Below are 23,565 nucleotides of genomic sequence, written 5' to 3'. Positions count from 1 at the left end.
TCAATGCCCGCATCGTGGGTCGCGAAGCTGGCCGAAATCCGCTCTCGGGGCGCTCCTTGAAGGGGAGGGCGCCAACGCCCCGGGCCGCCATCTTTTTTTGTTTGCTGACTCTCGGGTCGGCTCTGGTATGGAGGCCCCAGCGTGGTCCGGGCTGCCATCGTGAAGCTTGGCACTTCGCCTTGGCTGCCGGGCTGCAGGCCCTGTCCCACGCTGCTCTAGAGGCCATCAGAGGCCTTGCAGTGTGCACAGCGGCCCTCCCCTTTAAGCAAAGGGGCGGGGCGTTGAAGTGCGTCAGCGCCACACGGAGCATCCGCGTAGCTCTTCCTTCACCACCCTAGTGTCGCCCTGGTAACCGCCCCAAATGGATGTGGGGTGCGCGAGATTGTGCCCCCAATCAGGGCACAGAGCACTTTCACCCCCAATGAGTCACACTGGTGCATGGAGTACTCTGCATCACACCAGCCCTGAGCCCGGGGAAGGACATGATACCGGCATCACCACCCCTGACATGATTAATGTAAGGGAGGGAGAATAAATAACAAGGCTGATAACATCTTATGTAATGTAGCAATATTGTTGAAATGTTGCTGTGAACAAATCAATGAATTCCGACATTGAATCACAGCCAGAAAAGTGCATTGTCTTACTGCAGAGTTTATCCAGATTGCAATCATTTCCCCGCGAACATAGTCAATAAATTACTGTTCGTGATTTACTTCTCATTAGCCTTTACATGCCTGGATGAAGAAGGACACTCTATGATCACACCACAAGTAGCCCATTTGCTACTGAATCATCATATCATAGGCCGTCCCTCGTATCGAGGATGACTTGCTTCCACACCAAAAAGGGATGAGTTCACAGGTGTTTCAATGAAGGACCTAATATTCCAGGTCCCGAGCTGCATGTTGAAGGGTGGAAGATGCCAGTGCGTGGATTTTTTTAACGTGTGGTGGCCGTTGCACACCAGCCATCACACGGGCTTGACAGAGCTAGGTCTTGGTCCAATGGCAAGGGTCAACCAAGACGACTGGAAACCTGATCTGCTGCACGGGCCTAGTGCGCACACATATCGCCTATTCTGGTCCCAAACTCACGCCTCTCCTGGGCCCCGATCACATCGTTCCATGATCACTCGTTGCTCCTGCACCCCACCCGCGCTGCTCCTGCGGTATCTGCCTGCACTGCAATCACGAACAAGTGTGGATTAATTAAGAAAAGCTGGCATGTACTTGTTCAAGGCAAATCATGTTTAACTAACGATTACGTTTTTTGATGAGATAACAGAGAGGGTTGATAAGGGCAATGTAGTTGATGTGGTGCTACTGAATAACTAGCAACTGAATGCACTGACTGGAAATAAAGAGCAGGGACCAGAATAGTCCACAATTTATTGAAACCTTTCTCTCGAGAACACTAACTCTCCCATTGAAGACTGTTCCTATGGTACCCTAACTCTCCCATCGAAACCCATTGCTCTAGAACCCTAACTGTTCCATCTCTCTACCCTAACTCTTGCATAGAAGACCACCCTTCTAGTGCCCTGACCCTCCCATCGAAACTCATCACTCAAGTACCCAAACACTCCCATCGCAACCCATTGCTCTAGAACTCTAACTCTCCCATCAAAGCCCATCCCTCTAGTGCCCTAACTCTCACATTAAAGTCTAGAAATAATTTGATCACATTCCATAGTTGAGGTTTATAAGGAAGATTAAGGCTTATTGAATCAATCAGCAAATTAGCTACTGGGATGAAAACAATGGAAAGCAGATCGAAATATATGGAAAAAGCTCAGGAGTGCATTGGTCGTGGACTCCTGGAGCCTTCTGAATGGCTTCATTGCATTTTGCATTCTGGGTAAATGATAGAGGAGAAACCTCTTGTCATCTTGCAAAATTTGCTGATAACACTAAGCTATTGGCTCAGTTGATGAGTATAAGAGAAATTGTTAGAGTTTCGAAGCGAATTGGACAAATATACAAAATTGACGGGCAGGAAAAAACGGCCTGGTCCATCGAGCCACTAACTGGGCTTGGCAAGGTGTGATGGGGAGCGATGATGGCAATGATACAACAACAGCTATTTGCACTGAAATTGAGCCTTATATTAATGCAGAGAAACATCCCAAGGCACTTCATAGAGATGTAATCAGACACAAATGAATGGTGTGCCAAAGAGGAGATGTTAGGAATCATGCCCTAAAGCTTGGTCAAAGAGATGGGTTTTAAAGAGGACCTAAAAGGACCGGAAGGCAGACAGAGAATACATATCTCCAGATATGAGAAGGCATCTTCAAACACTTTGCAAATGATGGAGTTATCGTCATACAGTGTAAATTTCATCCATTGTGTCCTCGTAAAACCTGGCACAAGGAATGTCTATGTGTTCCTGAGTAAAGCATGCTGCGGGTAGCAAAGAGGGCATTTCAAAATTAACAGGTGGACAGCTTATGCCGTCGATTGCAGAGTGATCATTTGCATAAATTAAGGTGCTTTCTTAAGAAAAAAGATGTGAAAACTTCTACCCTGTTCAGGAAGACCCCAACTGTGCTACACAGGGGCCCGATCTCAGGAGTCTGATGCAGCCAATCTCTAACCCTGCTCCCGCTGCACTAGCTAGCTGGGTCATGGGTCATCGTTATGGCAGCAAATGTCCCGCCCCTCGACCGTAAGTGGCACGACAGCATCAGTGCACTTACAGATTGCCAACTCAAAAATAGGACAACTTGTACTTACTGAGCCCCAAGGGCCTTGTTTATGCTTCATCTAAATGTGTTCCAATCCATAACTTTAATATCTAATATGTTCCCTTTAGCGCTGCCATTAGATTTAATAAATTAGTATCCCCATTGCAAACCTCGCACAGGATATGATACCACAGTGGGGTTACGGTGGTGTAGTGGTTACGTTACTGGACTAATAATCCAGAGGCTTGGATATCAAAGGAATCAAGGGATATGGGAATAGTGCAGGAAAGTGGAGTTGAGGTTGAAGATCAGCCATGATCTCATTGAATGGCAGAGCAGGCTTGAGGGGCCGAATGGCCTACTCCTCTTCTAATTCTTATGTCCTTATTAATAATCCAAAGATCGTGGGTTCAAATCCCACCATGATAGTTTGAGAGTTTGAATTCAGTTCGAAACAATCTGGCAATAAAAATGCTGGCATCAGTAACAGTATGGAGCTGTCAGATTGTCGTAAAAACCCAACTAGTTCATTAGTATCCTTTAGTAGAAGGACACTTACTCGGTCTGGTCAGTATGTGGCGCCAGTCCCACTGTTGACTCTTGCCTGCCCCCTGAAGTGCCCAACAAGCTCAGTTGTATCAACCAGCCGGCAGTTCAAGAACAAGGTCCGCAGCCACCTTCTCAGGGCAATAAATGGTGGCCTTGCCAGTGACACTCACATCACAAGAATCATTCACAAAAAAGGAATTTTGGCACAGAAGTCAGTGTGCTTTTAATTCTGGGAAACCCATGCTGGGAGCGCCTGAGCTTGTGATACGGATTCCTGTTACACACAACTTGGCCCCTTGAAATCTGATATCTGGAATTACACCAGACCAACAAACCCTCAACTTTCTCTGTTTTTCCCAATAAATACAGTAACAATTAACACCCCCCACCTAATAGCCACACACCAACCAATGAACACCCCCCACTTAATAACCACACACCAACCAACGAACACCCCCCCACCTAATAACCACACACCAACCAATGAACACCCCCCATCTAATAACCACACACCAACCAATGAACACCCCCCACCTAATAACCACACACCAACCAATGAACACAACCCAGCTAGAACCAACAGCCTCAATCAAACACTTTTGAATTACAAAGGATTACATAGAATTTTTACAGCACAGAAACCGGTCATTTGCCCCAACAGGTCTGTGCCGGTGTTTATGCTGCAGACAAGCCTCCTCCCACCTTACTTCATCCCACCCTATCAACATATCCTTCTATTCCTTTCTCCCTCAAGTACTTATCTAGTTTCCCCTGGAATTCATTTATGCTATTCGCCGCAACCACTCCCTGTGTTGGCGCGTTCCACATTCTCAACATTCTCTTGATAAAAATATTGCTCCTGAGTTTCCTATTGGATTTATTGGTGATAATTTAAATTTATGGCCCTACTTTTGGTCTCCCCACAAGTAGAAACACTTTCTCTACGTCTATCCAATAAACCCTCTCATAATCTTAAAGATCTCTGTCAGATCGCCCCTCAGTTTTCTCTTCTCTAGAGAAAAATAAACAATCTTTCAAGGAACTGGAATTTCTATTTACACTGTAAGTAGCAACTCACTCACCTGGCTTCTGTCAAACATATCCCCTAAACACCCAACCCCTGCCCCAGTGGGGAACATGTGACCTGAATGTGAAGCACATGTTCATGGTGACTTACACCATCTACAAAAACTGCTCACTATTCCAGGATCATTCCGGATTGCAAAAATAACCCCCAGCTACTATTCTCTACTGCTAACCGTCTCCTTAACCCCCTCTCCTCTGTCTCCACCACATTCACCTCCAACAACAAGTGTGAGGAGCTCATGGACTTCTTTGTATCAAAGATTGAGACCGTCCAATCAGCTGCCTCTGAGAGTTCCCTTCCTTCACCGAGTCCACAGGGCCAAACTTCATCTGAGGCTCCCACCTGCCCTAGCCCTAAACTCAGATCTTTCTCTAGTTTCTCTTTGATCTCCGCTCTTAATCTCTCCAAACTCATCTTGTCCATGAGACTCATTTCCTGCTCTCTTGACCCTATTCCCACTAAACTGCTGATCACCCAACTTCCTTTTCTGGTTCCCATGTTAGCCGACATTGTTATCAGTTCTCTGTCCTCATGTACTGTTCCCCTCTCCTTCAAATCTGCTGTTATCACCCCTCTCAAAAAATCAACCCTTGACCCCACTTTGCTTGCTAGCTATCGCCCCATCTCCAACCTCTCTTTCTTGTCCAAAGTACTTGAATGTGTTGTTGCCTCCCAAATCCGTGATCATCTTTCCATGAATTCAATGTTTGAATCCCTTCAGTCTGGTTTTTGCCCCTGCCACAGTACTGAACTGCTCTCATCAGGTCTCAAATAGATATCCTTTGTGACTATGACAAAGGTAAATTATCCCTCCTCGTCCTTCTGGAGCCTTTGACATAGTTCACCACTCCATCCTCCTCCAATGCCTCTCCATCATCGTCCAACTGCACTCGCCTGGTTCCATTCTTATTTATGTAATCGTAGCCAGAAAATCACCTGCAATGGCTTCTCTTCCCACTCCCGCATCGTTACTTCTGGTGTCCCCCAATGATCTGTCCTTGGTCCCTTATTATTTCTCACCTATATGCTGTCCCTTGGTGATATCATCCAAAAACACGGAGTCAGTTTCCACATGTACGCTGATGACTCCCAGCTCTACCTCCCCACCACTTCTGTCGACCCCTCCATGCTTGGTATCTAAATTGTCAGATTGCTTGTCTGACATCCACTACTGGATGAGCAGAAATTTTCTTCAATTATATATTTGAAAGACCGAAGCCATTATCTTTGGTCCCTGCCACAAATTGTGTTCCATAACCACTGAACCATATCACCAACGATGTCTCCGCAAGATCCTGCAAATCCCCTGGGAGGACAGGCGCAGCAACATCAGTGTCGTTGACCAGGTTAACATCCCCAGTATTGAAGCACTGACCACACTCGATCAGCTTCGCTGGGCAGGCCACATAGTACGCATGCCAGATACGAGACTCCCTAAGCAAATGCTTTATGCGGAGCTCCTTCATGGTAAACGAGCCAAAGGAGGACAGCGGAAACGTTATAAGGACACCCTCAAAGCCTCCCTGGTAAAGTGCGACATCACCACTGACACCTGGGAGTCCCTGGCCGCAGGCCACCCGAGGTGGAGAAAGTCCATCCGGGAGGGTGTTGAGCTCTTCGAGTCTCAACGCAAAGAGCATGAAGAGGCCAAGTACAGGCAGCGGTAGGAGCGCGCGGCAAACCGGCCCCACCGACCCCCTCCCACGATGAATGTCTGTCCCACCTGTAACAGGGTCTGTGGCTCTCGTATCGGACTGTTCAGCCATCAAAGAATTCACTTTGGGAGTGGGAGCAAGTCTTTCTCGATTCCGAGGGTCTGCCTATGATGATGATAACCATTGACGCCATCCCTCTCCCGAGCATCAATCTGAGGATGAACAAGACTGTTCGCAAACCAGATGTCATATTTGACCCTGAAATGAGTTTCCAGCCACATATCCGTGGCATAACTAAAACAGCCTTTTTCCACCTCCATATTATTGCCCGCCTCTGCCCCTGCCTCAGCTCTTCTGCTGCTGAAACCTTCATTCATGCCTTTGTTACCTCTAGACTTGACTACTCCAAATCACTCCTGGCCGGCCTTTCACATTCCACACTAAGTAAACTTGAAGTCATCCAAAATTCAGCAGCCTGTGTACTAACTCGTACCAAGTCTCGATCACCTATCACCCTTGTGCTTTCTGACCTACATTGGCTCCCAGTTAAACAATGCCTCGATTTCAAAATTCTCATCCTTGTTTACAATCACTCCATGCCCTTGCCCCTCCCTATCTCTATAATCTTTTTCAGCATCATAATCCCACAAGATGTCTGCGCTCCTCAAATTCAGGCCTCCTGAACATCCCTCATTATAACTGCTTGCTAGTGCTGTTGGGGAGGAGTTAAACTGATATGGCAGGGGGATGGGAACCAATGCAGGGAGATAGAGGGAAACAAAAAGGAGGCAAAAGCAAAAGACAGAAAGGAGATGAGGAAAAGTGGAGGGCAGAGAAACCCAAGGCAAAGAACAAAAAGGACCATTGTACAGCAAAATTCTAAAAGGACAGAGGGTGTTAAAAAAACAAGCCTAAAGGCTTTGTGTCTTAATGCAAGGAGTATCTGCAATAAGGTGGATGAATTAACTGTGAAAATAGATGTTAACAAATATGATGTGATTGGGATTACGGAGACGTGGCTCCAGGATGATCAGGGCTGGGAACTCAACATCCAGGGGTATTCAACATTCAGGAAGGATAGAATAAAAGGAAAAGGAGGTGGGGTAGCATTGCTGGTTAAGGAGGAGATTAAGGCAATAGTTAGGAAGGACATTAGCTTGGATGATGTGGAATCTATATGGGTAGAGCTGTAGAACACCAAAGGGCAAAACACGTTAGTGGGAGTTGTGTACAGACCTCCAAACAGTAGTAGTGATGTTCGGGAGGGCATCAAACAGGAAATTAGGGGTGCATGCAATAAAGGTGCAGCAGTTATAATGGGTGACTTTAATATGCACATAGATTGGGCTAACCAAACTGGAAGCAATACGGTGGAGGAGGATTTCCTGGAGTGCATAAGGGATGGTTTTTTAGACCAATATGTTGAGGAACCAACTAGGGGGGAGGCCATCTTAGACTGGGTGTTATGTAATGAGAGAGGATTAATTAGCAATCTCGTTGTGCGAGGCCCCGTGGGGAAGAGTGACCATAATATGGTGGAATTCTGCATTGGGATGGAGAATGAAACAGTTAATTCAGAGACCATGGTCCAGAACTTAAAGAAGGCTAACTTTGAAGGTATGAGGCGTGAATTGGCTGGGATGGATTGGCGAATGATACTTAAGGGTTGACTGTGGATGGGCAATGGCAGACATTTAGAGACCGCATGGATGAACTACAACAATTGTACATTCCTGTCTGGCATAAAAATAAAAAAGGGAAGGTGGCTCAACCGTGGCTATCAAGGGAAATCAGGGATAGTATTAAAGCCAAGGAAGTGGCATACAAATTGGCCAGAAATAGCAGCGAACCTGGGGACTGGGAGAAATTTAGAACTCAGCAGAGGAGGACAAAGGGTTTAATTAGGGCAGGGAAAATGGAGTATGAGAAGAAGCTTGCAGGGAACATTAAGACGGATTGCAAAACTTTCTATAGATATGTAAAGAGAAAAAAGTTAGTAAAGACAAACGTAGGTCCCCTGCAGTCAGAATCAGGGGAAGTCATAACGGGGAACAAAGAAATGGCGAACCAATTGAACAAGTACTTTGGTTCGGTATTCACGAAGGAGGACACAAACAACCTTCCGGTTATAAAAGGGGTCGGGGGGGTCTAGTAAGGAGGAGGAACTGAGGGAAATCCTTATTAGCCGGAAAATTGTGTTGGGGAAATTGATGGGATTGAAGGCCGATAAATCCCCAGGGCCTGATGGACTGCATCCCAGAGTACTTAAGGAGATGGCCTTGGAAATAGTGGATGCATTGACAGTTATTTTCCAACATTCCATTGACTCTGGATCAGTTCCTATAGAGTGGAGGGTAGCCAATGTAACCCCACTTTTTAAAAAAGGAGGGAGAGAGAAAACAGGGAATTATAGACCGGTCAGCCTGACATCGGTAGTGGGTAAAATGATGGAATCAATTATTAAGGATGTCATAGCAGTGCATTTGGAAAGAGGTGACATGATAGGTCCAAGTCAGCATGGATTTGTGAAAGGGAAATCATGCTTGACAAATCTTCTGGAATTTTTTGAGGATGTTTCCAGTAGAGTGGACAAGGGAGAACCAGTTGATGTGTATATTTGGACTTTCAAAAGGCGTTCGACAAGGTCCCACACAAGAGATTGATGTGCAAAGTTAGAGCACATGGGATTGGGGGTAGTGTGCTGACATGGATTGAGAACTGGTTGTCAGACAGGAAGCAAAGAGTAGGAGTAAATGGGTACTTTTCAGAATGGCAGGCAGTGACTAGTGGGGTACCGCAAGGTTCTGTGCTGGGGCCCCAGCTGTTTACACTGTACATTAACGATTTAGACGAGGAGATTAAATGTAGTATCTCCAAATTTGCGGATGACACTAAGTTGGGTGGCAGTGTGAGCTGCGAGGAGGATGCTGTGAGGCTGCAGAGCGACTTGGATAGGTTAGGTGAGTGGGCAAATGCATGGCAGATGAGGTATAATGTGGATAAATGTGAGGTTATCCACTTTGGTGGTAAAAACAGAGAGACAGACCATTATCTCAATGGTGACAGATTAGGAAAAGAGGAGGTGCAAAGAGACCTGGGTGTCATGGTACATCAGTCATTGAAGGTTGGCATGCAGGTGCAGCAGGCGGTTAAGAAAGCAAATGGCATGTTGGCCTTCATAGCAAGGGGATTTGAGTACAGGGGCAGGGAGGTGTTGCTACAGTTGTACAGGGCATTGGTGAGGCCACACCTGGAGTATTGTGTACAGTTTTGGTCTCCTAACCTGAGGAAGGACATTCTTGCTATTGAGGGAGTGCAGCGAAGGTTCACCAGACTGATTCCCGGGATGGCGGGACTGACCTATCAAGAAAGACTGGATCAACTGGGCTTGTATTCACTGGAGTTTAGAAGAATGAGAGGGGACCTCATAGAAACATTTAAAATTCTGACGGGGTTAGACAGGTTAGATGCAGGAAGAATGTTCCCAATGTTGGGGAAGTCCAGAACCAGAGGTCACAGTCTAAGGATAAAGGGTAAGCCATTTAGGACCGAGATGCGGAGGAACTTCTTCACCCAGAGAGTGGTGAACCTGTGGAATTCTCTACCACAGAAAGTTGTTGAGGCCAATTCACTAAATATATTCAAAAAGGAGTTAGATGAGGTCCTTACTACTAGGGGGATCAAGGGGTATGGCGAGAAAGCAGGAATGGGGTACTGAAGTTGAATGTTCAGCCATGAACTCATTGAATGGCGGTGCAGGCTAGAAGGGCCGAATGGCCTACTCCTGCACCTATTTTCTATGTTTCTATGTTTCTATGCTCAACCATTGGTGGCCGTGCCTTCAGCTGCCTGGGCCCTAAGCTCTGAAACTTCCTCCGAACTGTACGCCTCTCTACCTAACGTTCCTCCTTTAAGACGCTTGCTACAACCTACCTCTTTAAACAAGCTTTTGTTAATCTGCCTTAATTTTTTCTGTGGCTCGGTGTCAAGCTTATCTGTTTGTCTGTAACACTCCTGTGAAGCGCCTTGGGACATTTTACTACATTAAAGGTACTTAGCCAACTCCCTTTTGAAATCCACGATTGAATCTGCCTCCATCACACAATCAGGCAGTGCATCCCAGATCATACGTTCTCGCTGCGTAAAAAAGTTTTTCCTCATGTCGCCTTTGGTTCTTTTGCCAATCACCTTAAATCTGTGTCCTCTGGTTCTCGACCCATCCGCTAAAGGGAACAGTTTCTCTCTATCTACTCTCTATCTCGACCCCTCATGATTTTGAACACCTCTATCAAATCTCCTACTCTAAGGAGAAAAACTCCAACTTCTCTAGTTTATTCAAGTAACTGAAGTTCCTCATTCCTGGAACCAGACTTGTAAATCATTTCTGGACCCACTCTAAGGTCTTCACCTCCTTTCGAAAGTGCAGTGCCCAGAACTGGACACAATATTCCAGTTGAGGCCGGACCAACTTCCTTGCTTTTGTACTTTATGCCTCGATTTATGAAGCCTAGGATCCTGTAAGCTTTTTTAATCGCTTTCTCAACCTGCCCTACCATCTTCAATGATCTGAGCACGTATATCCCCAGGTACCTCTGTTAGAACCCTTTAGAATTATACCTTTTATTATAAATTGCCCCTCCCTATTCTTCCTACCAAAATGTATCACTGCTCAATTTTCTGCATTAAATTTCATCTGTCACGTGTCCGCCCATTCCACCAACCTCCTCAATGTTCACTATACTTCCAGTTTTGTGTCATCTGAAAATTTGAAAGTGTGCCCTGCACACCCAAGTCCAAGTCATTAATCTACATTAAGAAAAGCAGTGGTCCCAGTACCGACCCCTGGGGAACACCACTGTATACCTTCCTCCAGTCCGAAAAACAACTGTTCGCCACTACTCTCTGTTTCCTATCACTTAGCCAATTCATTATCCATGCTGCCACTGCCCCTTTTATTCCATGGGATTCGACTTTGCTGGCAAACGTATTACGTATCACTTTATCAAATGCCTTTTGAATGTCCATGTACACTACATCAATCCCATTGCCCTGATCAACGATATCTGTTACCTTATCAAATAACTCAATCAAGTTAGTTAAACATGATTTGCCTTTAACAAATCCGTGCTGGCTTTCCTTAATGAATCAACATTTGTAAGTGACTGTTAATTTTGTCCCAGATTATCATTTCTAAAAGCTTCTCCACTACTGAGGTTAAACTGACAGGCCTGTAGTTGTTTGGATTATCCTTTTACCCTTTTTTAAACAAGGGTGTAACGTTTGCAATTCTGCAGTCCTCTGGCACCAAACCCGTATGTAAGGAGGATTGGAAGATTATGGCCAGAACCTCCGCGATTTCCACTTTTACTTCCTTCAGCGTCCTAGGATACATCCCATCCGGTCCTGGTGACGTATCTACTTTAAGTACAGCCAGCCTTTCTAGTACCTCCTCCTTATCAATTTTTATTCCATCCAGTATCTCAACTAACTCCTCTTTCACTATGCCTTTGGCAGCATTTTCTCCTTGGTGAAGACAGATGCAAAGTACTCATTTAGTACCTCAGCCATGCCCTCTGTCTCCATGCATAGGTCTCCTTCTTCATAGAAGTATCATAGAATGGTTACAGCACAGAAGGAGACTATTCGGCCAATCGAGCCTGTGACTAATCGGCCCCACCCTACCACTTATTACCCCTTTACTATTTATATACCTATAGAATACCTTTGGATAGGCTTTTATGTTCTCACTTGTATTCTCAACCTGACATCTGTCATACGCCCCCTTTTTCTGCTTCACCTTACTCTATCTCTTTCTTCATCTGGGGAGCTCTGACCTGCGTTGACCTACTTTTCCCCCTCGAGGAACTGCACCTCGACTGTACCCGACCCATCTCCTCTTTAAAGGCAGCCCATTGTTCAATTACAGTTTTGCCTGCCAATCTATGATTCCAATTTACCCGGGCCAGATCTGTTCTCAACCCACTGAAATTGGCCTTCTTACAATTAAGTATTTTTACGCTAGATTGCTCCCTGTTCTTTTACATAGATAATCAAAACCTTAATGTTCCCCTGCTGACACTTGGTCCACTTGACCCACCTCATTCCCCAGAACCAGATCCAGCAATGCCCCCTTCCTCGTTGGGTCGGAAATGTATGGATCAAAAAGGTTCTCCTGAACACACTTCAGAAATTCTTCCCCCTCTCTACCCTTTACACTATTACTATATCCCAGTCTGTATTAGGATAGTTGAAACTCCCATTATCGCTACACTATAGTTCTTGCTCTTCTTGTAATTTCCCGGCAAATTTGCTCCTCGATATCCTTCTCACTATTTGGTGGTCTATAGAATACACCTAGTAGTGTAACGGCACCTCTATTGCTTCTTAACTCTAACCGTGACCCCTCCAGGATATCCTCTCTCTCCAGCACTGTAATATTGTCCTTAACCAATTCTGCCACCCCAGCAACAGAGCGGCATTCAGTGTATATATTACAGGGAGAAACAATGAAAATTCAACTCCTGCATTACAACAGTGAGTATATTTCAAAAGTACATCATTGGCTATAAAGGACTTTGTGAAGTTCTGAGGTTGTGAAATGGTGTATATAAATGCAAGTCTTTCAATCTTTCTCTTTACTCCTGCTACGTGAGATGCTCCATTAGCATTGATTGAAGTTGTGTGTGCAGTGACGCTGCTTTGACCAGTAGGGCTTCCATTTGTCACTCACTAAGTGTGACGGTCACTCTCAGTGGTTGTGCGTTACTCACACACACTGTTTTGGGCTGGCGGTAATACAGAGGGTTTCTGCACCTCCAACACGTACCACTCTGGATCAAGCATCATCCAACATGCGTTAGTCCGGTACCAAGCAGCCATAAAAAAGGGCAAGTGATTCTTTGAGGAGAATGGCTCATTGGAGTCTTCCAACTCAAACCCAAAGCTCAACAAGCTAGTCACGGGAATAAGTGCTTGGGCTCTTAGCCGGAATATTGTTTACCTGGGTGGACCAGGAGCGGGCGGTCGCTGTGTTGGGTCGTGACCCCGTTGTTGATTCCATCCCGCTCCTGAAATCGACTTTGCATTAATGAGGCCTATTAATCCCGCCCTGCACATTACCCGGCCCAATGAAATGGAGCGGGTCTGATGATGTCATCGATGCCGCGTATTCAGCAAGGATATGTAAAGTAGCGATGGCCACATTGGATTTGAAGGTTCTTCTAGGAGACTCCTCACCTTAGGGTGCAGAACGCTCCTAGCTCTGCTCAGCTGCATGTAGTCGCTGAGCCTCAGGGGCCATCCAGATGGAAGGCGATCCTGGAGATGCAGGAGGCTTTGACTGGTTTTATGAGCACGATATCTGCAAACGTTCAGAGAATGGAAGAGTCCATATCCAACATAAGCACCACCGTGTCGCAGGCAATGGTGACTGTAGGCTCCTCCATGGCCATCTGCATGGAACAGCTAATGCACCACTCACAGGAGTACACAGTCTCTATGGAGAATAGATGGCAGAGGCTCATCGACCACCTCTCTAGGAAGGATTCTCAATGGAGATGTGGGTCTTAATGAAGAGGATGGTAGGATTCAGAAAGAGTAAATTTAACAGCAGCAAAATAAATGTCAAGGCTCTAGAGCACAGCAGAGTTTTGGGTAAAAATAAACAGAGTGGGTCAGGAAGGGACAGAGAAAGTAACAAATGTATTAGGGCATTACTGACTAAGGGGACATCAGGGGAAAATAGACAACGGTCAGAGCTAAAGGTACTATATGTGAATGAGCAAAGCATTCACAACAAAATAGATGAATTAATCGTACAGATAGAAACTAATAGGTTTGCTCTAATAGCAATTACAGAGACGTGGTTGCAAAGTGACCACAGTTGGAAACTAAATCTTCCAGGATCCTTTACTTTTAGAAGATATAGGCAAAATGGAAAAGGAGGAGGGGTAGCCCTGATAATGAAGGATGGGATAAAGACAGTTGAGTGAAAGGATCTTAGCTCGGAAAATCAAGAAGTAGAATCAGTTTGGGTGGAGCTAAGAAACAGCAAGGGGCAGAAAACATTGGTGGGAGTTGTTTATAGCCCCCCAAACAGTTGTGGTAATGTAGGGCACAGTAGAAATCAGGAAATTAGAGGCGCATGTAACAAAGGTAATACAATAATCATGGAGGATTTTAATCTACATATTGACTGGGCAAATCAAATTTGCAGTAATAGTGTGGAGGACGAATTCATGGAATATATACAAGATGGTTTTCTAGATCAGCATGTTGAGGAACCAAGCAGAGAACAGGCTATTTTAGATCTAGTATTGTGCAACGAGAAAGGGTTCATTAATAACCTTGTAGTAAAGAGAAGAGTGACCCTATAATATGAAGAATTTTACAAGTTCGAAAGTGATTTAGTTAAATCCGAAACTAGAGTCTTAAATCTAAACAAAGGAAACTATGTAGGTCATCATCATCATAGACAATCCCTCGGAATCGAGAAAGACGTGATTCCACTCTTAAAACTTTTGTTAATCTGCTTTAATTTTTTCTGTGGCTCGATGTCAAGTTTATCTGTTTGTCTGTAACACTCCTGTGAAGCGCCTTGGGACATTTTACTACATTAAAGGTACTTATCCAACTCCCTTTTGAAATCCACGATTGAATCTGCCTCCATCACACAATCAGGCAGTGCATCCCAGATCATACGTTCTCGCTGCGTAAAAAAGTTTTTCCTCATGTCGCCTTTGGTTCTTTTGCCAACCACCTTAAATCTGTGTCCTCTGGTTCTTGACCCATCCGCTAAAGGGAACAGTTTCTCTCTATCTACTCCGTCTCGACCCCTCATGATTTTGAACACCTCTATCAAATCTCCTACTCTAAGGAGAAAAACTCCAACTTCTCTAGTTTATTCAAGTAACTGAAGTTCCTCATTCCTGGAACCAGACTTGTAAATCATTTCTGGACCCGCTCTAAGGTCTTCACCTCCTTTCGAAAGTGCAGTGCCCAGAATTGGACACAATATTCCAGTTGAGGCTGGACCAACTTCCTTGCTTTTCTACTTTATGCCTCTATTTACTTACTTGAGGAAGGATATACTGGCTTTGGAGGGGGTACCGAGACGATTCACTAAGCTGATTCCGGAGATGAGGGGGTTACCTTATGATGATAGATTGAGTAGACTGGGTCTTTACTCGTTGGAGTTCAGAAGGATGAGGGCTGATCTTTTCGAAACATTTAAAATAATGAAAGGGATAGACAAGATAGAGACGGAGAGGTTGTTTCCACTGGTCGGGGAGACTAGAACAAGGGGGCACAGCCTCAAAATACGGGGGAGCCAATTTAAAACCGAGTTGAGAAGGAATTTCTTCTCCCAGAGCATTGTGAATCTATGGAATTCTCTGCCCAAGGAAGCAGTTGAGGCTAGCTCATTGAATGTATTCAAGTCACAGATAGATAGATTTTTAACCAATAAGGGAATTAAGGGTTACGGGGAGCGGGCGGGTAAGTGGAGCTGAGTCCACGGCTAGATCAGCCATGATCTTATTGAGGGGCTAGATGGCCTACTCCTGTTCCTAATTCTTATGTTCTTATGTTCTTAAATGAGTCCTTAGGTGTCTGAACGAGAGCCACAGTCCCTGTCACAAGTGGGACAGATAGTTGTTGAGGGAATTGGTGGGTGGGACTGATTTGCTGCACGCTCTTTCCGCTTCCTGCGCTTGATTTCTGCATGGTCTCGGCAATGAGACTCGAGGTGCTCAGCGCCCTCCTGGATGCACTTCTTCCACTTAGGGCGGGCTTTGACCAGGGACTCCCAGGTGTCAGTGGGGATGTTGCACTTTATCAGGGAGGCTTTGCGGGTGTCCTTGTAATGTTTCCTCTGTCCACCTTTGGCTCACTTGCCGTGAAGGAGTTCCAAGTAGAGCGCTTGCTTTGGGAGTCTCGTGTCTGGCATGCGGACATTGTGGCCTGCTCAGCAGAGCTGATCAAGTGTGGTCAGTGCTTCAATGCTGGGGATGTTGGCCTGGTCGAGGATGCTAATGTTGATGCGTCTGTCTTCCCAGGGGATTTGTCGGATCTTGCAGAGACATCGTTGGTGGTATTTCTCCAGCGACTTGAGCTGTCTACTGAACATGGTCCATATCTCTGAGCCATACAGGAGGATGGGTATTACTACAGCCCTGTAGACCATGAGCTTGGTGGCAGTTTTGAGGGCCTGGTCTTCAAACACTCTTTTCCTCAGGCGGCCGAAGGCTGCACTGGCGCACTGGAGGTGATGTTGAATCTCGTGTCAATGTCTGCTCTTGTTGATAAGAGGCTCCTGAGGTATGGGCAATGGTCCACGTTGTCCAGAGCTGCACCATGGATCTTGATGACTGGGGGGGCAGTGCTGTGCGGCGAGGACAGGGTGGTGGAGAACCTTTGTCTTATGGATGTTTAGCATAAGGCCCATGCTTTCGTACGCCTCAATAAATATGGCGACTATGTCCTGGAATTCAGCCTCTGAGCCTTATACAGTCAACGCCTCACGGCTAACCTGATGTGCCTTGATGACCCCAAGACCCTTCGATCCCGAGACGCAGAATGTCCACAGCGCTTGGTCTGCCCGCCAGGCTTCCATAACCAATGCCTGCAAAGAGACACTCAGTCACTCAACCAGGAAATACCAGGCCTGGTTTGATGAGAATGATCAGGAGATCCAAGAGCTACGTAGGTATGAGGGGAGAGTTGACTAAGGTAGATTGAGAAACTACATTAAAAGGTATGACGGTAGACAAGCAATGGCTAGCATTTAAAGAATTAATATATAATTTATAGCAAACATACATTCCTTTAAGGCACAAAAACCCCACAGGAAAAGTGGTCCAACCGTGGCTAACAAGAGAAGTTAAAGATAATGTTAGATCAAAGGAAGAGGCTTATATTGCCAAAAAGAGCTGTAAGCCTAAGGATTGGGAGGATTTTAGAATTCAGCAAAGGAGGACCAAGAAATTGATAAAGAAAGGGAAAATAGAATATGAGAATAAATTATGGAGAGACATAAAAACAGATTGTAAAAGCATCTATAGGTTTGTAAAAGGAAAAGATTAGGGAAAGTAAATGTGGGTCCCTTACAGGCTGAGACAGGAGAAATTATAATGGGGAATAAGGAAATGGCAGAGAAATTAAATAAATACGGAAGAAGACACAAAAAAAATCTCAGAAATAATGGAGTACCAAGAGTCTAGCGAGAATGAAGGACTGAAAGAAATTAGTATTAGTCAAAAATAGTACTGGAGAAATTGATGGATGTAGTGTATTTGGATTTTTAGAAGGCATTCAATAAGGTGTCACACAAGAGCTAACTGACCAAGATTAGGGCTCATGGCATGGATTGAGGATTGATCAGCGAACAGAAAACAGAGAGTAGGAATAAGTGGTCCTGCTACAACTGTTGGTGAGACCACACCTCGAGTAGTGCGTACATTTTTATTCTCCTTATTTAAGGAGGGATATATTTGCATTGGAGACAATTCAGAGAAGGTTCACGAGGTTGATTCCAGAGATGAAGGGATTGTCTTATGAAGAAAAGTTGAGCAGATTGGGCCTATACTCATTGGAGTTTAGAAGAATGAGGGATGATCTTATTGAAACGTATAATATTCTGAGAGGGCTTGACAGCGTAGATGCAGAGAGGATGTTTCCCCTTGTGAAGGAATCTAGAACTAGGGGGCATAGTTTCAGAATAAGAGGTCACCCATTTAAAATGGAAATGAGGAGGAATTTCTTCTCTCAGATGGTCGTGAATCTTTGGAATTCTCTGCCCCAGAGAGCTGTGAAGGCTGGGTCATTGAATATATTTAAGGTGGAAATAGACAGATTTTTGAACAATAAGGGAGTCAAGGGTCATGGGGAGCAGGCAGGGAAGTGGAGTTGAGGCCAAGATCAGATCAGCCGTGATCTCATTGAATGGCGGAGCAGGCTCAAGAGGCCAAATGGCCAATTCTTATGTTCTTATGCTCTTATGGGTCATTTTCGGATTGGCAGGCTGTAACTAGTATTTACAATATATATCAGTGATTTGGATGAGGGGACCACATGTAATATATCCAAGTTTGCTGATAAAACAAAGCTAGGTGGCAAGGTAAGTTGTGAGGACGACCATCTGAGAGAAGAAATTCCTCCTCATTTCCATTTTAAATGGGTGACCTCTTATTCTGAAACTATACCCCCTAGTTCTAGATTCCTTCACGAGGGGAAACATCCTCTCTGCATCTACGCTGTCAAGCCCTCTCAGAATATTATACGTTTCAATAAGATCATCTCTCATTCTTCTAAACTCCAATGAGTATAGGCCCAATCTGCTCAACCTTTCTTCATAAGACAACCCCTTCATCTCTGGAATCAACCTCGTGAACCTTCCCTGAATTGTAACCAGCTATTTACAATATATATCAGTGATTTGGATGAGGGGACCACATGTAATATATCCAAGTTTGCTGATAAAACAAAGCTAGGTGGCAATGTAAGTTGTGAGGACGATGCAAAGAGACTTCAAAGGGATATGGACAGGCTAAGTGAGTGGGCATGAACATGGCAAATGGAATATAATGTGGAGAAATGTGAAGTTATCCACTTTGGTAGGAAAAATAGAAAAGCAGAGTATTTTTTAAATGGTGAGAGATTGGGAAATGTTGGTGTTCAGAGGGACCTGGGTGTCCTTGCACATATCACTGAGAGTTACCATGCGGGTACAGCAAGCAATTAAGAAAGCAAATGGTATGTTGGCCTTTATTACACAGGATTTGAGTATAAGAGTAAAGACATCTTACTACAATTATATAGGGACCTGGTGAGACCGCTCCTGGAATATTGTGTACAGTTTTGGTCTCCTTACCTAAGGAAAGATATACTTGTCATTGACAGAGTGCAACGAAGGTTCACCAGACTGATTCCTGGGATGGGGGTATTGTCATTTGAGGAGAGATTGAGCAGACTAGGCCTATATTCTCTAGAGTTTGGAAGAATGAGAGGTGATCTCATTGAAACATACAAAATTCTTACAGGGCTTGACAGGGTAGATGCAGGGAGGATGTTTCCCCTGGCTGGGGAGTCTAGAACCAGGGGTCACAGTCTCAGAATAAGGAGTCGGCCTTTTAGGACTGAGAGGAGGAGGAATTCTCTACCTCAGAGGGCTGTGGAGGCTCAGTCTTTGAGTATATTCAAGACAGAGATCGATAGATATTTGGATATTGAGTATCAAGGGATATGGGGAAAGTGGAGTTGAGGTAGAAGATCTGCCATGATCTCATTGAATGATGGAGCAGGCTCATGGGGTCAAATGGCCTCCTCCTGCACCTAATTCTTATATTCTTATTTCCTCCTGGCCCCACTGATGTGCTTTCCAGCTCCTTGCTGTCAGGGAAGTGCGATGGCCCACAGGGGGATGATCCACCACCATTGCAGGAAGTGGGAGCTTCTCTCAAAGCACTCCTACTTCTCCCCCATTGCCACCCGCTCAGTCAAAGCCCCAGATGCCTCCCTGGATCGCGATGGCCGAGGCTGACCCTGCACAGTCGCAGGAGGATCAGACTTTGGCGGGGCTATCACAGGCTCCAAAACCCAGAGGACACCCACTAAGAGTGTCTAAGCAGTGGCAGCAGGGATGTGAGGAGGCTGCTTCTACATCTGCTGAAGCAACAGGGGTTGCACCTCGTAGAAGCACGTGTAAGCGAAAGATAAAACACAAGTAGATTCACAAGGGTAATCACTTGGGTGTTTTATTCAATGTTTCTGTAACGTTTCTGTTAATGTGATGTCACACATAAAAATCTTTACTTTCACCATTTTCCAGTCTTGAACAAATTTGTGTGCCCCTTTGGGAGCAGCTTAGTGAGTTGGAGTGAATGCTGATACATAATGTTACCTCCAGCAATGGTGGTGAGTGTGAAAGGAATGGCTTGGTCATTGTAGGGATGTTTTATGATGATGTTGTGGGGTGGTGCCAGAATGTGGCAGCCATATTTATGTACTCTTGTATGAAAAAAAGTGCATATTAATGATAACATTGATGTAATAAAGGTGAATTTAGAGTATATGTATAAATGTTGATATTGCAGATTACACCAACAGGTATGCTGTGGTATTACCAGAGAGAACCATCCAACGAAGATGCAACCGACAGTCCTCACAATATGCAGAAATCGTCGCAATTCTAACTGCTGTGAAGGAAACCTCAGATGGACCCGTGAATATTTGGTCCAATAGTCATCATCATAGGCCGTCCCTCGAACGAGGATGACTTGCTTCCACGAGTTCACAGATGTTTCGATGAAGGACCCAATGTTCCAGTCCTGACTCCAATTGACGGGATGGAAGATGCCTGTGTGTGGATTTTTTTTTAACATGTGGTGATCGCTGCACACCAGCCACCACACGAGCTTGACAGAGCTAGGCCTTTATCCAGTGACAAGGGTTAACCAGGACGACGGGAGACCTGCGCTGCTGCACGGATCTTTGCACATATATCACAGTGTGGGCTGGTCTGTGCTGCCCCTGGACCCTCACCTCTTCTGGGCCCCGTACCCTCATCTGTCGCATCTCCGCCACGATCTCTCGCCACTCCTCCGCCATAAACATTCACCGCATCTCGCCACAAACACGTCCCACTCATCCGCCCTGACCTTCCCACTCCTCTGTACCTGGGCCCTGCCGATGTTCCTGCCCACGCGCCAAAACGGCGACTTGGGTTTTGATGACGTCACCCAGTCGCCCATCTCAAAATCATCGCATACTTGGAGCAGCTCGTGCTGGAGGTTGAAGGGGTACGCTCCAGCAATTTTATAGCCTGACCCGCAGAGCTATTCTCTCACAGGTCGTGGGGCCACGATGTGCCTATGCTATAAACACCATACTCTCCCTGCCCCTATACCACAAAAATGACTATTGTACGATAGACGGTAAGGCCCTGGTCCATGGGCCCTTGTTACGCCTGCTCTGGTCATAACTTAAACAACGATCCCAGCCATCCTTCATAGGAAAGATGGCAGCCTATAGAAAAGGGGGCCCACATAGTGAGAGGAATTACAGAGCAGACAGAGCAGCCAAGGATGCTGCGATTGATGGGGAGATAGAGGATATAGTTGTTGAGCCCTGCAATGCTGTTGTCAAGGGCTCCCTAACAGATCATCTAGATTTAAAATCCCTGCAGCAACAATACTAGCCATATGCCATTGTAAGCGCCTGGCACGAGGAAGGCAGACCCCTTCCTCAACTAACAGCCCAGGCTCCCAATACCAGACTAGCCACTGCCCCTGACTCAGCGGAGCAGTTGCTGATGTTCAAAAGAAAGCCAAACGTCTGCCCGGTGGTGTGTGTTCCACCCGAGGTGGGCCAGGAACTGCTCTCCCTCTTTCACTTCTACCTCACGGTAGGGCACTATTCGGCCCTGGTAACTTTCTACAAGGTAGCATCCACAGCTTGGTGGCCTTCCATGAGGGAAACAATCAACTAATACGTGGCACGATGCCAACCGTGCCTGCAACACAATCCTCCCGCATGGACTAACCGAGCCTCGCTTCAAAGCGCACCCCCACCTCAAGGGCCATTGACTCACTTCCAGATAGACTTCTTTGGGCCACTTCCACAGGTGCAAGGCAATTTTCAGCATGCCCTAGCGGTGGTGGATCAATTCCCTAAATGGATTGAAGCAATCCCCTGCCGCTCCAACACCGCAATCACGGCAGCCAAGACACTATTGAATCATGTGTTTTGTAGGTGGGGAATACCAATACAAGTGGACAGCGATCAAGGTTCACACTTACCGGTAAAATTTTTACCCACCTGCAGGAAATGTTGGGGATAAACCACAAATTACATATTGCTCACCACCTCCAGTCATCCGGAGTGGTCGAAAGGGGGAACAGGACCCTCAAGTTAATGTTAAAAAAATTGTGCGCCAACCACCCTACTCAATGGGCTAACTTGCTGCCAATGTGCTTAATGGCAATGAAGTCCACACCTCATAGAACAACAGGGGTCTCCCCATATCGGGACGACCAAAGCCGAGGGAAGATGGAGAAGTGGGAGCTGCAGCATGACTCACGAATGTCATGGACGTGCTTTGAGTAGTGATGGTGCACTGGAAATGGGGGAAGGGGAGAGTCTCCGCTGGAGATGTTATTGTACTATAGTGAATCCTCTGCATGTGGCGTACACCTTACTAGGTGGGGACCGAATCAGGCATAGTATGTGTACATGAGTCACGAGGCATATTGCGTGACCATCAATGCCAAGACGATGAGGCCTGGGAGTCAGGAGTACCCCATTATGACGCCCAACTTTTGTTTTGACACTGTCAACCGTGAGGGATTATGGAGCGTCCTCCTCAGATTGGGCTGCCCTCAAACATTTGTCACCATCCTCCACCTGCTCCATGATGACACCCAAGCCGTGATACTGACCAATGGATGCTCCATCTCACCCTCAGCAAGCTCCCCGCTGGAGTGGAGCTAAATTACAGGACAAATGGAAATCTGTTCAACCTCCGCCACCTCCAGACCAGATCCAAGGTCGTCCCATCGACCGTCATCGAACTACAGTACGCAGACGATGCTTGAATCTGCGGACACTCGTAGGCTGAACTCCAAGACATCGTCAACACATTTACCGAGGTGTATGAGAGCAAGGGCCTTACACTAAACATCCGTAAGACAAAGGTCCTTTACCAACCTGACCCCGCCACACAGCACTGCCCCCTGGTTATCAAAATCCATGAAGAGGCCTTGGACAACGTGGACCATTTTCCATACCTTGGGAGTCTTACTGTCAACAAGGGCAGACATCAACGATGAGGTCCAACACTACCTTCAATGTGCCAGTGCAGCCTTCGGTTGGCTGAGGAAGAGAGTGTTTGAAGACCAGGACCTCAAACCCGGCATCAAGCTCATGGTCTGCAGAGCAGTGGTAATACCCGCCCTCCTATATCGCTCAGAGACATGGACTATGTAAAGCGGGCACCTCAAAACACTGGAGAAACACCACTATCGCTGCCTCTGCAAGATCCTGTAAATCCATTGGCAGGATAGGAGCACCAACGTCAGTGTTCTCACTCAGGCCAAAATCCCCAGCATCGAAACACTAACCACACTCGATCAGTTCTGCTGGACAGTCCACATTGTCCGCATGCCTGACACGAGAATCCCAAAACAAGCGCTCTACTCTGAGCTCCGACACGGCAAGCGAGCCCCAGGTGGGCAGAGGAAATGCTTCAAGGACACCCTCAAAGTATCCTTGAAGAAATGTAACATCCCCCCCGATACCTGGGAATTCCTGGCCCAACACTGCTCAAAGTGGAGGAAAAGCATCCTGGAAGGCGCTGAACACCTCGAGTCTCTTCGCCGAGAGCAAGTTGAAGCTAAGCATTGACAGCAGAAGGAGCGTGCGGTAACCAAGGCATCCCACCTATCCGTTCCTTCAACCACTGTCTGCTCCCCCTGTGTAAGTCCCGCATCGGACACTTCAGTCACCTGAGAACTAATTTTTAGTGTGGAAGCAAGTCTTCCTCGACTCTGAGAGACTGCCTATGATGATGATTAAGACGCCCACCTTTTGTT

The 23,565-nt window shown here is 46.1% G+C and overlaps 1 protein-coding gene across 1 annotated transcript in view; it reads left to right on the top strand.

Moving 5' to 3' along the window:
- The window catches only part of LOC139276378 (CMP-N-acetylneuraminate-beta-galactosamide-alpha-2,3-sialyltransferase 4-like), a 280,344-nt gene extending 258,976 nt beyond the window's left edge, over window positions 1-21,368 (top strand). Inside the window, exon 13 of the mRNA XM_070894278.1 lies at window positions 20,084-21,368. Within this exon, the coding sequence (XP_070750379.1) occupies window positions 20,084-20,218 (135 nt within the window). The 3' untranslated portion in view covers window positions 20,219-21,368. The remainder of the gene's footprint in view (window positions 1-20,083) is intronic.
- The last annotated feature ends 2,197 nt before the right edge of the window (window positions 21,369-23,565 follow it).

The sequence above is a fragment of the Pristiophorus japonicus genome, chromosome 11 (genome assembly GCF_044704955.1).
Source record: "Pristiophorus japonicus isolate sPriJap1 chromosome 11, sPriJap1.hap1, whole genome shotgun sequence".
Lineage (NCBI taxonomy): Eukaryota > Metazoa > Chordata > Chondrichthyes > Pristiophoridae > Pristiophorus > Pristiophorus japonicus.
The sequence above is the reverse complement of the archived record's forward strand: the minus strand, read 5'-3'. Positions and strand labels throughout refer to the sequence as shown.